The sequence below is a fragment of the Watersipora subatra genome, chromosome 9 (genome assembly GCF_963576615.1).
Source record: "Watersipora subatra chromosome 9, tzWatSuba1.1, whole genome shotgun sequence".
In the NCBI taxonomy this organism is placed as follows: Eukaryota; Metazoa; Bryozoa; class Gymnolaemata; order Cheilostomatida; family Watersiporidae; genus Watersipora; species Watersipora subatra.
In genome coordinates this window covers 31,210,966-31,223,300 of record NC_088716.1, presented here as the reverse complement: position 1 = coordinate 31,223,300, position 12,335 = coordinate 31,210,966, and the positions used below count along the sequence as shown (strand labels likewise).

Genomic DNA, 12,335 nt, shown 5'->3' with positions numbered 1-12,335 from the left:
TGCAAGCAGAGGCTGTGTGTGTCTTTAAGAGCATTGTGGTGCAAAAACAATGACTCAATGATCTTGACTGGACATGTCCGAGTCGAGTGGCAAAGGAACCTTCCTAGAGACACACCCAGTTGCAGAGATTAATTGGAGGTTGGATGTCATTGCTGTCACCACCAGAGGCTTTTTTCGGGAATCGAACCCCAACCTGTTGTGGACAGATCAGACATGATAGACCACTAGCCATAACAGACCCTCCCCTTCCCCGGCTCGCGCTTCCCCTGTTATCTGTTCTTATAAAGTCAAAGTAACCTTTAGTGTAAATCCTGTCGATGAATGCGTGACATATTTTTATAAAGGGCATTGTGAACTAGCATTCCCATGTGCTAACCCCAAACACAGACATAGAGCCATAGGCTAATTTATGATTTATATTACTGCACTTGAATATCCAAAGGTTTTAAGCCTGCCCTTGTAAAAACATAAGAGCTCTACCTTTCATAGGTGTGGCAATATGAACAAACTTTTGACTGCATGCCCGTTTTACAGAGTGCAAAAAAGACAGTGAGGTTCTCCCCTAGTCAATCCGAGCCTGTTTTCTTCCAGAAAGGCTCTTCACCTAGTAGTAAGTTTTTTCTCCTATTTCTAATAAAATTACACTCTAGCTTTTACATTCACTTAGTTATTATGCCAACTGTTCCTGCCGTGTTCACATGTGTAGTGTGTATGTAAGACGACAAACCATATTGACTTTGGCGTCTGTTTTTGGGCGCTCATAGATCCATAAATAAACATTTTTCAACCAATCAAAATTAGCCTGAATTGTTAGTGCCTGGATACACGTGTACAGTAGACCTCCTACAACATAAATATTTCGTTCCAGGAACGCTTTGTTACGTTTTAGATATTTTACGTTATAAGAACAGGCAAATACTTGTAAACTGCCTAATCAATTCCAAGATCTTTCCAAACTCATCCCTTTGACCATACAAGAAGAAAAAAATGACTTGACTTTTTAATTTGTTGGCTGTATTGTAACTAATCAAAATCTAATCAATTTCACTGATTTTATAAACAATGATTGCTGTAATTCTACAACAAATTGATGAGGCGCATATTTGACGTCTATTCTCAACGATTTGTTCATTTTTTGTAGACAGCAAAGTCTATTCTGGAAAGTAAAGCTAATAACAAATATTTATACGTCTACGCTTATATCTCCGGACAGGCTTAGTCTACAAAGACAAAAATGGCATCAAATTCTAGCTGATATTTTAGCCTTTTGTTAGTCCTAATTTCATTTGATCGACTTTTTTGACGCAATCAGATCTTTAAGCAGTATCTCATCCCTGTCAACCAACTAACGGAATAATTGTTTATTCTTTAGTTGCTGCAGGTATTACTTCATCTTATGCAGGAAGTATGAATTTATCTTCTCTACCTAGGTATTCCTCGACCAGTCCAAAAAGCCAAGCCTAATGTCCCACATATTTCAGGAGCCATAACTCCAAATGTTGCTGAAAAATCTGTGGCGGGTAAGCCACCGAGTTCTTCAGCCAAGGGTCCTGTTGTGGCTGATCACAATATCCAAGTGTCCGGTCCAGGTTAGTGCAATATGTGCATATATCTACAGGCGTGCCTCAATTTGGCTCGAGCAATCTTAGAGTTGTCCTACCGTTGTTTTATTCCCACTGGTTTACGATGAGTAAATCCATCAGTCTTCACGTAAAGTTTCGTGCGTCAACAGAGCTATTCGACATCATCTATCAGTGTTGATGGAAATAAATTATGACAGCCGAATGTCTCAATTAATTTCATAAAGTTACACATTTATCACTTATTAGAATTATTGCCTGATCATTTGTTTTGGCATTTGTTTTGGCTTTTCATAATATATTTTAAAAGGAAATAGATATGCTAATCTATTACCATCCGTGAACAAAATCCATTCCAGTTTTCCATTACATGTAGATATGCTAATCTATTACCATCCGTGAACAAAATCCATTCCAGTTTTCCGGTGTGACTTGACCACATTAACTGTACTGAAAATTAGATCTCCTACTTTCTTATCATAAATTTGTTTTTATATATCCTGTAGGTTTGGCTCATTTACTGATAATATTATATCTTTAAAGTATATCTGTGTACTTTAGCCGGTGAACTGTTATTAGCTTTTGACCGGTTTTGTGACTGTCAATTTGCTTTGCGAATGACTACATCAATTGATCTACACTGCCGAATGATATTACGGAGCAAATACATTAGTCATTGTTATTACTTACCAGTACATTAGTTCGTTAATTACTCAGTTTACTTTATTTGCCGACTTTTTATTTGTTGAACAGCTGGAGCTAAGGCTAGGATAGGCGAGGCCAGTATGGTTAACCTGTTTGACATACCGCTCGACAAAACTCCAACAGATGCAGAAATAGATGTCTTGTGGGACAAGGTGAGAGACTGCCTGTTAGACAGTCCCTCCAGCAGCAGATCTGCTCCTGCCGATGTACAGCACCACACACAAGCATCAGAACCTCCTAAACAATCAATTAAAAAAGTAATGTAGTACATATGAGAGGCGGTCCAGTATTGGAGCTCTGTCTCTGTATAGACTCCATCACTGTTGTAATATAAGAAAGCTGATCTCATTGTGTTCGATAATTTGTTGAAGAGTCTATGTAATGGAAAAAGCAAACATCGGTCTTATTTAGTCATGGATTACTTGAATATAGCCATTACCAACTATTATAATGTTTAGACCATGTTGACAAGAATTACCTAAACGAGTAATTAATTCTGCCATCTCTACAGCACATACAGTTTGCTAAACCATTTATGAAGCAAACTCTTGTAAACCAGAGTCACCATAATAAATATTCCGAGTTTTTTAATATTTGACTAATAATGTTGTCTCTGCATTTCAATGGTTAGACCAATGACCAATGAAATGCCCGAGTGTCATTAGGTCATCATGTAAGATGATTTTGTCTTTGTGGCACTTTTAGACATCTTTTAGTTTTAATACCGCTGATAGAGTTCAACAAGTTTATAAAAATAAATAAATTAATAAGAACACAAAATAAAAGACAAAACCAATAAAAAATGCTGCTTGAATTTTATTATCGTAATAGTGAGCTTATAGCTTTTAAAAATTTTAAATACAAAGTTTTTTTTCTGGAAAACAGAATCCGCCAGTGAGGATTTCAACATCTTTTTAACCAAACCTCAATGCTGTGGTCAACACGTGCTGATGACATCATCATAAATACTCATGCCCAAATTAGTGCGACATAACTTTACACCGCATACTTCATATTGCACCTCATTCTGCATATCTACTTGTTCAGATAACAGCTTCCAACATTAATCAGATTGGAAGAGCCCAGTCGACAGGCCTGAGGAGGGGAACAAGCAGTGATTCAGGTCAATCTCCTTTGCACCGACCCAAACAGGACCAGAAATCCTTTCTTCAATCTGCCGAGAGCACTCGCAGTGCATATACAAATGATACAGTCACACGCCAACATGGATTGACTAACGGACACTCTGCATCAAGCGGACATGGCGGACCAACTCAGAGTGCATCAGAGCCTGCTGTGTCAGCCATGGTCAATAACACACCTCAAAACAGTAAGCTCTATGCGTGTTGCTAGTGTCAGAGTAGCCACCTGAAAATTAGTGCCATGGTTGTTGCTAGTGTCAGAGTAGCCACCTGAAATTAGTGCCATGGTTGTTGCTAGTGTCAGAGTAACCACTTGAAACTAGTGCCATGGTTGTTGCTAGTGTAAGAATAACCACCTGAAAATTAGTGCCATGGTTGTTGCTAGTGTCAGAGTAGCCACCTGAAAATTAGTGCCATGGTTGTTGCTAGTGTCAAAGTAGCCACCTGAAAATAGTGCCATGGTTGTTGCTAGTGTCAGAATAACCACCTGAAAATTAGTGCCATGGTTGTTGCTAGTGTCAGAGTAGCCACCTGAAAATTAGTGCAATGGTTATTGCTAGTGTCGAAGTAGCCAACTGAAAATTAGTGCCATGGTTGTTGCTAGTGTCAAAGTAGCCAACTGAAAATTAGTGCCATGGTTGTTGCTAGTGTCAGAATAACCACCAGAAATTAGCGCCATGATTGTCACTAGTGTCAGAGTAACCACCTGCAATTGATGCCATGCTTGTTGCTAGTGTCAGAATCTATGATGGCCTACTTAACGGCAGAGAAACTTGCCGCTCATGAGAGTCTATCTGATCAAGAGATCATTCGGGCCATGGACTCGGATTACAGGCAGCAGCTTGCCGAAAATGGTCGACCAGTTGTTCCCATGTCAGCCCTCTCAATTGAGGAGCATCGCATCCTGCAGTCACTTGACAGGCTTAATGATAAGCTCAAAGGTTTGTATGGGAGTTGCACAACCACTAACATACATTACCTTGTCTCAATAACCTCTTTTTTGGAGTTTGTATTATTTGAAGATGTCACTGCTTGCAATATATATGTACATATGAGCAATCCAGTTGGTTGTCACGCCGAGACTAAAATAGACTTATGCACTAAGAAACTGATGACCGCATTTTACGTACATGTAGTTGTTAAACAGATTTTACGTACATGTAGTTTTTAAATACATTTTACGTACATGTAGTTGTTAAATAGAATTTACGTACATGTAGTTATTAAATACATTTTACGTACATGTAGTTGTTAAATACATTTTACGTACATGTAGTTGTTAAATACATTTTACGTACATGTAGTTGTTAAAAACATTTTATGTGCATGTAGACTCCACTACAGTGGAGTTTCAAGGGGAGCTAGTGCTCACACACTACAGTGGAGTTTCAAGGGGAGCTAGTGCTCACATACTACAGTGGAGTTTCAAGGGAGCTAGTGCTCACATAACACAGTGGAGTTTCAAGGGGGCTAGTGCTCACATACTACAGTGGAGTTTCAAGGGAGCTAGTGCTCACATACTACAGTGGAGTTTCAAGGGAGCTAGTGCTCACACACTACAGTGGAGTTTCAAGGGGAGCTAGTGCTCACACACTACAGTGGAGTTTCAAGGGGAGCTAGTGCTCACATACTACAGTGGAGTTTCAAGGGAGCTAGTGCTCACATACTACAGTGGAGTTTCAAGGGAGCTAGTGCTCACATAACACAGTGGAGTTTCAAGGGGGCTAGTGCTCACATACTACAGTGGAGTTTCAAGGGAGCTAGTGCTCACATACTACAGTGGAGTTTCAAGGGGGCTAGTGCTCACATACTACAGTGGAGTTTCAAGGGAGCTAGTGCTCACATACTACAGTGGAGTTTCAAGGGGAGCTAGTGCTCACATACTACAGTGGAGTTTCTAGGGGGCTAGTGCTCACATACTACAGTGGAGTTTCAAGGGGAGCTAGTGCTCACACACTACAGTGGAGTTTCAAGGGGGCTAGTGCTCACATACTACAGTGGAGTTTCAAGGGAGCTAGTGCTCACATACTACAGTGGAGTTTCAAGGGAGCTAGTGCTCACATAACACAGTGGAGTTTCAAGGGGGCTAGTGCTCACATACTACAGTGGAGTTTCAAGGGGAGCTAGTGCTCACACACTACAGTGGAGTTTCAAGGGAGCTAGTGCTCACATACTACAGTGGAGTTTCAAGAGGAGCTAGTGCTCACATACTACAGTGGAGTTTCAAGGAGCTAGTGCTCACATACTACAGTGGAGTTTCAAGGGAGCTAATGCTCACATAACACAGTGGAGTTTCAAGGGGGCTAGTGCTCACATACTACAGTGGAGTTTCAAGGGGAGCTAGTGCTCACACACTACAGTGGAGTTTCAAGGGAGCTAGTGCTCACATACTACAGTGGAGTTTCAAGGGAGCTAGTGCTCACATACTACAGTGGAGTTTCAAGGGGGCTAGTGCTCACATACTACAGTGGAGTTTCAAGGGAGCTAGTGCTCACATACTACAGTGGAGTTTCAAGGGAGCTAGTGCTCACATACTACAGTGGAGTTTCAAGGGGGCTAGTGCTCACATACTACAGTGGAGTTTCAAGGGAGCTAGTGCTCACATACTACAGTGGAGTTTCAAGGGAGCTAGTGCTCACATACTACAGTGGAGTTTCAAGGGGGCTAGTGCTCACATACTACAGTGGAGTTTCAAGGGCGCTAGTGCTCACATACTACAGTGGAGTTTCAAGGGAGCTAGTGCTCACATACTACAGTGGAGTTTCAAGGGAGCTAGTGCTCACATAACACAGTGGAGTTTTAAGGAGAGCTAGTGCTCACATACCACAGTGGAGTTTCAAGGGAGCTAGTGCTCACATACTACAGTGGAGTTTCAAGGGAGCTAGTGCTCACATAACACAGTGGAGTTTCAAGGGGGCTAGTGCTCACATACTACAGTGGAGTTTCAAGGGAGCTAGTGCTCACATACTACAGTGGAGTTTCAAGGAAGCTAGTGCTCACATAACACAGTGGAGTTTCAAGGGAGCTAGTGCTCACATACTACAGTGGAGTTTCAAGGGAGCTAGTGCTCACATAACACAGTGGAGTTTCAAGGGAGCTAGTGCTCACATACTACAGTGGAGTTTCAAGGGGGCTAGTGCTCACATAACACAGTGGAGTTTCAAGGGGGCTAGTGCTCACATAACACAGTGGAGCTTCAAGAGGAGCTAGTGCTCACATACCACAGTGGAGTTTTAAGGGGGCTAGTGCTCACATACTACAGTGGAGTTTCAAGGGAGCTAGTGCTCACACACTACAGTGGAGTTTTAAGGGGAGCTAGTGCTCACATACTACAGTGGAGTTTCAAGGGGGCTAGTGCTCACATACTACAGTGGAGTTTCAAGGGGAGCTAGTGCTCACATAACACAGTGGAGTTTCAAGGGGGCTAGTGCTCACATACTACAGTGGAGTTTCAAGGGGAGCTAGTGCTCACACACTACAGTGGAGTTTCAAGGGGGCTAGTGCTCACATACTACAGTGGAGTTTCAAGGGGGCTAGTGCTCACATACTACAGTGGAGTTTCAAGGGGAGCTAGTGCTTACATACTACAGTGGAGTTTCAAGGGGAGCTAGTGCTCACACACTACAGTGGAGTTTCAAGGGGGCTAGTGCTCACATACTACAGTGGAGTTTCAAGGGGGCTAGTGCTCACATACTACAGTGGAGTTTCAAGGGGAGCTAGTGCTTACATACTACAGTGGAGTTTCAAGGGGAGCTAGTGCTCACACACTACAGTGGAGTTTCAAGGGGAGCTAGCGCTCACATACTACAGTGGAGTTTCAAGGGGAGCTAGTGCTCACACACTACAGTGGAGTTTCAAGGGGAGCTAGTGCTCACATACTACAGTGGAGTTTCAAGGGGGCTAGTGCTCACATAACACAGTGGAGTTTCAAGGGGGCTAGTGCTCACATAACACAGTGGAGTTTCAAAGGAGCTAGTGCTCACATAACATAGTGGAGTTTCAAGGGGGCTAGTGCTCACACACTACAGTGGAGTTTCAAGGGGAGCTAGTGCTCACATACTACAGTGGAGTTTCAAGGGAGCTAGCGCTCACATAACACAGTGGAGTTTCAAGGGGGCTAGTGCTCACATACTACAGTGGAGTTTCAAGGGAGCTAGTGCTCACATACTACAGTGGAGTTTCAACGGGGCTAGTGCTCACATACTACAGTGGAGTTTCAAGGGAGCTAGTGCTCACATACTACAGTGGAGTTTCAAGGGGAGCTAGTGCTCACATACTACAGTGGAGTTTCTAGGGGGCTAGTGCTCACATACTACAGTGGAGTTTCAAGGGGAGCTAGTGCTCACACACTACAGTGGAGTTTCAAGGGGGCTAGTGCTCACATACTACAGTGGAGTTTCAAGGGGGCTAGTGCTCACATACTACAGTGGAGTTTCAAGGGAGCTAGTGCTCACATACTACAGTGGAGTTTCAACGGGGCTAGTGCTCACATACTACAGTGGAGTTTCAAGGGAGCTAGTGCTCACATACTACAGTGGAGTTTCAAGGGGAGCTAGTGCTCACATACTACAGTGGAGTTTCTAGGGGGCTAGTGCTCACATACTACAGTGGAGTTTCAAGGGGAGCTAGTGCTCACACACTACAGTGGAGTTTCAAGGGGGCTAGTGCTCACATACTACAGTGGAGTTTCAAGGGAGCTAGTGCTCACATACTACAGTGGAGTTTCAAGGGAGCTAGTGCTCACATAACACAGTGGAGTTTCAAGGGGGCTAGTGCTCACATACTACAGTGGAGTTTCAAGGGGAGCTAGTGCTCACACACTACAGTGGAGTTTCAAGGGAGCTAGTGCTCACATACTACAGTGGAGTTTCAAGAGGAGCTAGTGCTCACATACTACAGTGGAGTTTCAAGGGAGCTAGTGCTCACATACTACAGTGGAGTTTCAAGGGAGCTAGTGCTCACATAACACAGTGGAGTTTCAAGGGGGCTAGTGCTCACATACTACAGTGGAGTTTCAAGGGGAGCTAGTGCTCACACACTACAGTGGAGTTTCAAGGGAGCTAGTGCTCACACACTACAGTGGAGTTTCAAGGGGAGTTAGTGCTCACACACTACAGTGGAGTTTCAAGGGGGCTAGTGCTCACATACTACAGTGGAGTTTCAAGGGGAGCTAGTGCTCACATACCACAGTGGAGTTTCAAGGGGGCTAGTGCTCACATACTACAGTGGAGTTTCAAGGGGAGCTAGTGCTCACATACCACAGTGGAGTTTCAAGGGGGCTAGTGCTCACATAACACAGTGGAGTTTCAAGGGAGCTTGTGCTCACATACTACAGTGGAGTTTCAAGGAGAGCTAGTGCTCACATAACACAGTGGAGTTTCTAGGGGAGCTAGTGCTCACATAACACAGTGGAGTTTCAAGGGGAGCTAGTGCTCACATAACACAGTGGAGTTTCAAGGGGGCTAGTGCTCACATACTACAGTAGAGTTTCAAGGGGAGCTAGTGCTCATATACTGCAGTGGAGTTTCAAGGGGGTTCGTGCTCATATACTGCAGTGGAGTTTCAAGAAGCTAGTGTCTAAGGTCCATGTGCAGTTTTAGGAGCTAGTGCCTTCTTACCATAGTGTGCTTTCAGAAAGACCAGGGTCCTTGTAACACAATGCAAATACTCTTATTACAACCATGTTTTGCATTGTCTATTTTAGTGGTTGAGGACGGACCTCATTCTTATAGATCAAATCAGGTAAGATGCATCACTCATTTCTGCATTATCAGAGGCATCAGAGTATCTGCCTCTTATGCCTCTATGATTTTATTATGATTTCATTATTTTATTATTTATGTTAATTGTTGTGTTTTCTTAGAGATGTTTCACCTTTGTGGCCAAATGATCTATCTACGGTTAGTAAATCTATTTTAGTGTAGCATAGTTTTATTCATGCAAGAATTTTTTGTAAAACGCTTAGTATTGCTGGCTTTTGAGAATAGCTCCATATTTCTTGCATTGATTGTAAGGTTATCGGTAATTGCATATTTACTGCGCAGCAGGTCGGTAGCTATATTAGAACTACGGTCAAACATGGATAACTCGCCCACGGATAGCTCGCCCACAGATAGCTCGAACGCTTTCATTGGTCCGTTCCCACGTAATGATGAATTGCTATAAATAACTCGTCCTCAACTCTGTTAACTCGAACAGCTTTTTGCCCAACGGCTACCGAGACGGTTGTTATCGCTTTAGAAAATCACTTTATTCCAAGCCATAGAGGTAACCCTCAACTTTTTGTAAATCATAGGCGTCGTTATTACCACAGTCGGCAAAATATTTTTGTCAACGACTTTTCTAAAGGGTTGGTGAATTTTGATTTTTACCAAACATCGCTTAGCGATTGCCTTTCGGATTCATCGAAAAGTGAGGTGACCTTCGCATAAACTTCAAGAGAAATCGGCAAAATTGGTCGTGGGTAAAACGCTCAAAAGAAAAAGATGTCTTTTCTTCTGAGCATTTCAACAACGATCAAGTTTTGCCAATTTTAATCTAAAAAACGTCCTGGCAATAACATCACCTCAAACAACAAAACAATCTCAAGCGATAGAAAAATCGCCTATACTTTTTGATAGAAAAGTTTTAAACTTTACATTAGAAGCATTTAATTTGAAACAAGCCATTTATGCTTTTGATTTCTCTTATAGTTTGTATATGTGCATGTATCTACTGATAAATAAATTAATACATGGACTTGTGACAGTGCTCTGATAACTTGAACACTCTAATAACTCGAACAATTTCGCTCTGTCCCGTGAAGTTCGAGTTATCCATGTTTGACTGTATGTCTCTCAGTTGCCAAATGCTTTAAAATTCTATAAAATTATACATGTAGTTACATAATTGTAGTTATGATTAATATAGTTGAATAATCGGCTAATTATAGTTATTTAATTACAAGCCATTATAGTTCCTTTTTTTTAGTTGTGATAATAAAAGATTTATATTACTATCTATATATCATAAATAGCACTATAAATGACCTTATTTCAACTGCTGTTTGAAACATTTGGAAGTGTCCCCCACTCTAATTATCATACAGTAGTGTGTTTCCCCTACTCTAATTATTATACAGTAGTGTATGTCCCCTACTCTAATTATTATACAGTGGTGTATGTCCCCTACTCTAATTATTATACAGTGGTGTGTGTCCCCTACTCTAATTATTATACAGTGGTGTGTGTCCCCTACTCTAATTATTATACAGTGGTGTATGTCCCCTACTCTAATTATTATACAGTGGTGTGTGTCCCCTACTCTAATTATTATACAGTGGTGTGTGTCCCCTACTCTAATTATTACACAGTGGTGTATGTCTCCTACTCTAATTATTATACAGTGGTGTATGTCCCCTACTCTGATTATTATACAGTAGTGTGTGTCCCCTACTCTAATTATTATACAGTGGTGTGTGTCCCCTACTCTAATTATTATACAGTGGTGTGTGTCCCCTACTCTAATTATTATACAGTGGTGTATGTCTCCTTCTCTAATTATTATACAGTGGTGTGTGTCCCCTACTCTAATTATTATACAGTGGTGTGTGTCCCCTACTCTAATTATTATACAGCGATGTATGTCCATTACTCTAATTATTATACAGTGGTGTGTGTCCCCTACGCTCATTTCGCTCACCTTTTCCAATGTATTGCGCAATGCGTATGACCCTATTATTTGTCAAGCTGTTGCAGGACACAGGCCACAGCTCGCGCAGCTTTCTCATGTTGCACAAAATTTTTGTTTAGGGTGAACAGCCACTGGCACCTCCAATGCCTGCTAGCTCTGTGTTGTACAATGGTCACACCTCAGCCAATCACAGCGGCTTTGCTAATACACTGAGCAGTGAAAAGGTTCAGCTGAAACCACACCCTCCCTATAAAGGTGGTCCGCATCACAGGTCCTTCTCTGCTACACCTGTAAGATATTCTTAAAACATGTTGTGGAGAAATAAATCTTGGAGTGGCACAATTTCCTTTCTTTGTCTATGTAATTAGACAATTGACTTAAAATTCATATTGGTTGTGATGGTTGTGGATTTCCTGGCAACAGAGTCACCAAGAGCTGCATCTCATTCGCAAATTGTGGCTCTAAAAATCACCGATTTTTGAAAACGGTTTCACTCATCGGTAGTTTCTGTATTAGTTTACGAGTTTTTAGATTGTAGCCATTGCAGTTGGCCTGTTAAAATCTTTTGTTTGTTTTCTTACAGAGAGGTTTTAGAGGTCACAAGCCTTTACACCCCAGACAGCGTACAACATCAGCTGATATAATTCGGCAGAATGCCACAGTATCAGGTGCCCAGATCAATGGAAGTAATCGGCAGTTCCGATTATATTAACTTCTGCAAACAACGGTAAATGAGGTTCTAAGTTATGTATATTTATTTGTGTTTTTGTATGCATCATTTTTTAAGCTAGCGTTTTAATACAAATCTACATATAATTGATCATGGGGTTGTAACACCAAGATGTAATGTTACAAATTTCTTATTCCTTCTCCAGCAAATGGTACAACTGGAACTGCATCCATATAGTGATATCGGTGACACTAGTGTCACTGGGTTTTGGCAACTTAACACACCTGCTGCACCTATCATCTTAGTCAAAAATGGCTCCATTATATCACATGCCCAATGAGAATAAATTTCTCAAAGAAACGAGCTGTTATACTTCTGTCTATTTTTCTACTATTTATAGTTTTTTTAGATAATTCCGTGATGTTACGGACTGTTTTGATGCAAATAGAACTTTGTAGCATACCATAGCACCTTGCGCATTTTCTCAATCCATAGAGCATGTGTTTTCATTGCACAGCACTGAATAATCAAAGAGATACAGCAGGTTGTGTAAATATGAGCATTACA

The 12,335-nt window shown here is 41.6% G+C and overlaps 1 protein-coding gene across 1 annotated transcript in view; it reads left to right on the top strand.

The window, feature by feature from the left end:
- The window catches only part of LOC137404974 (uncharacterized), a 24,834-nt gene extending 12,666 nt beyond the window's left edge, over window positions 1-12,168 (top strand). Inside the window, exons 8-15 of the mRNA XM_068091201.1 lie at window positions 535-610; window positions 1,431-1,589; window positions 2,334-2,542; window positions 3,333-3,615; window positions 4,162-4,368; window positions 9,132-9,169; window positions 11,218-11,388; window positions 11,682-12,168. Of these exons, the coding sequence (XP_067947302.1) occupies window positions 535-610; window positions 1,431-1,589; window positions 2,334-2,542; window positions 3,333-3,615; window positions 4,162-4,368; window positions 9,132-9,169; window positions 11,218-11,388; window positions 11,682-11,810 (1,272 nt within the window). The 3' untranslated portion in view covers window positions 11,811-12,168. The remainder of the gene's footprint in view (window positions 1-534; window positions 611-1,430; window positions 1,590-2,333; window positions 2,543-3,332; window positions 3,616-4,161; window positions 4,369-9,131; window positions 9,170-11,217; window positions 11,389-11,681) is intronic.
- The last annotated feature ends 167 nt before the right edge of the window (window positions 12,169-12,335 follow it).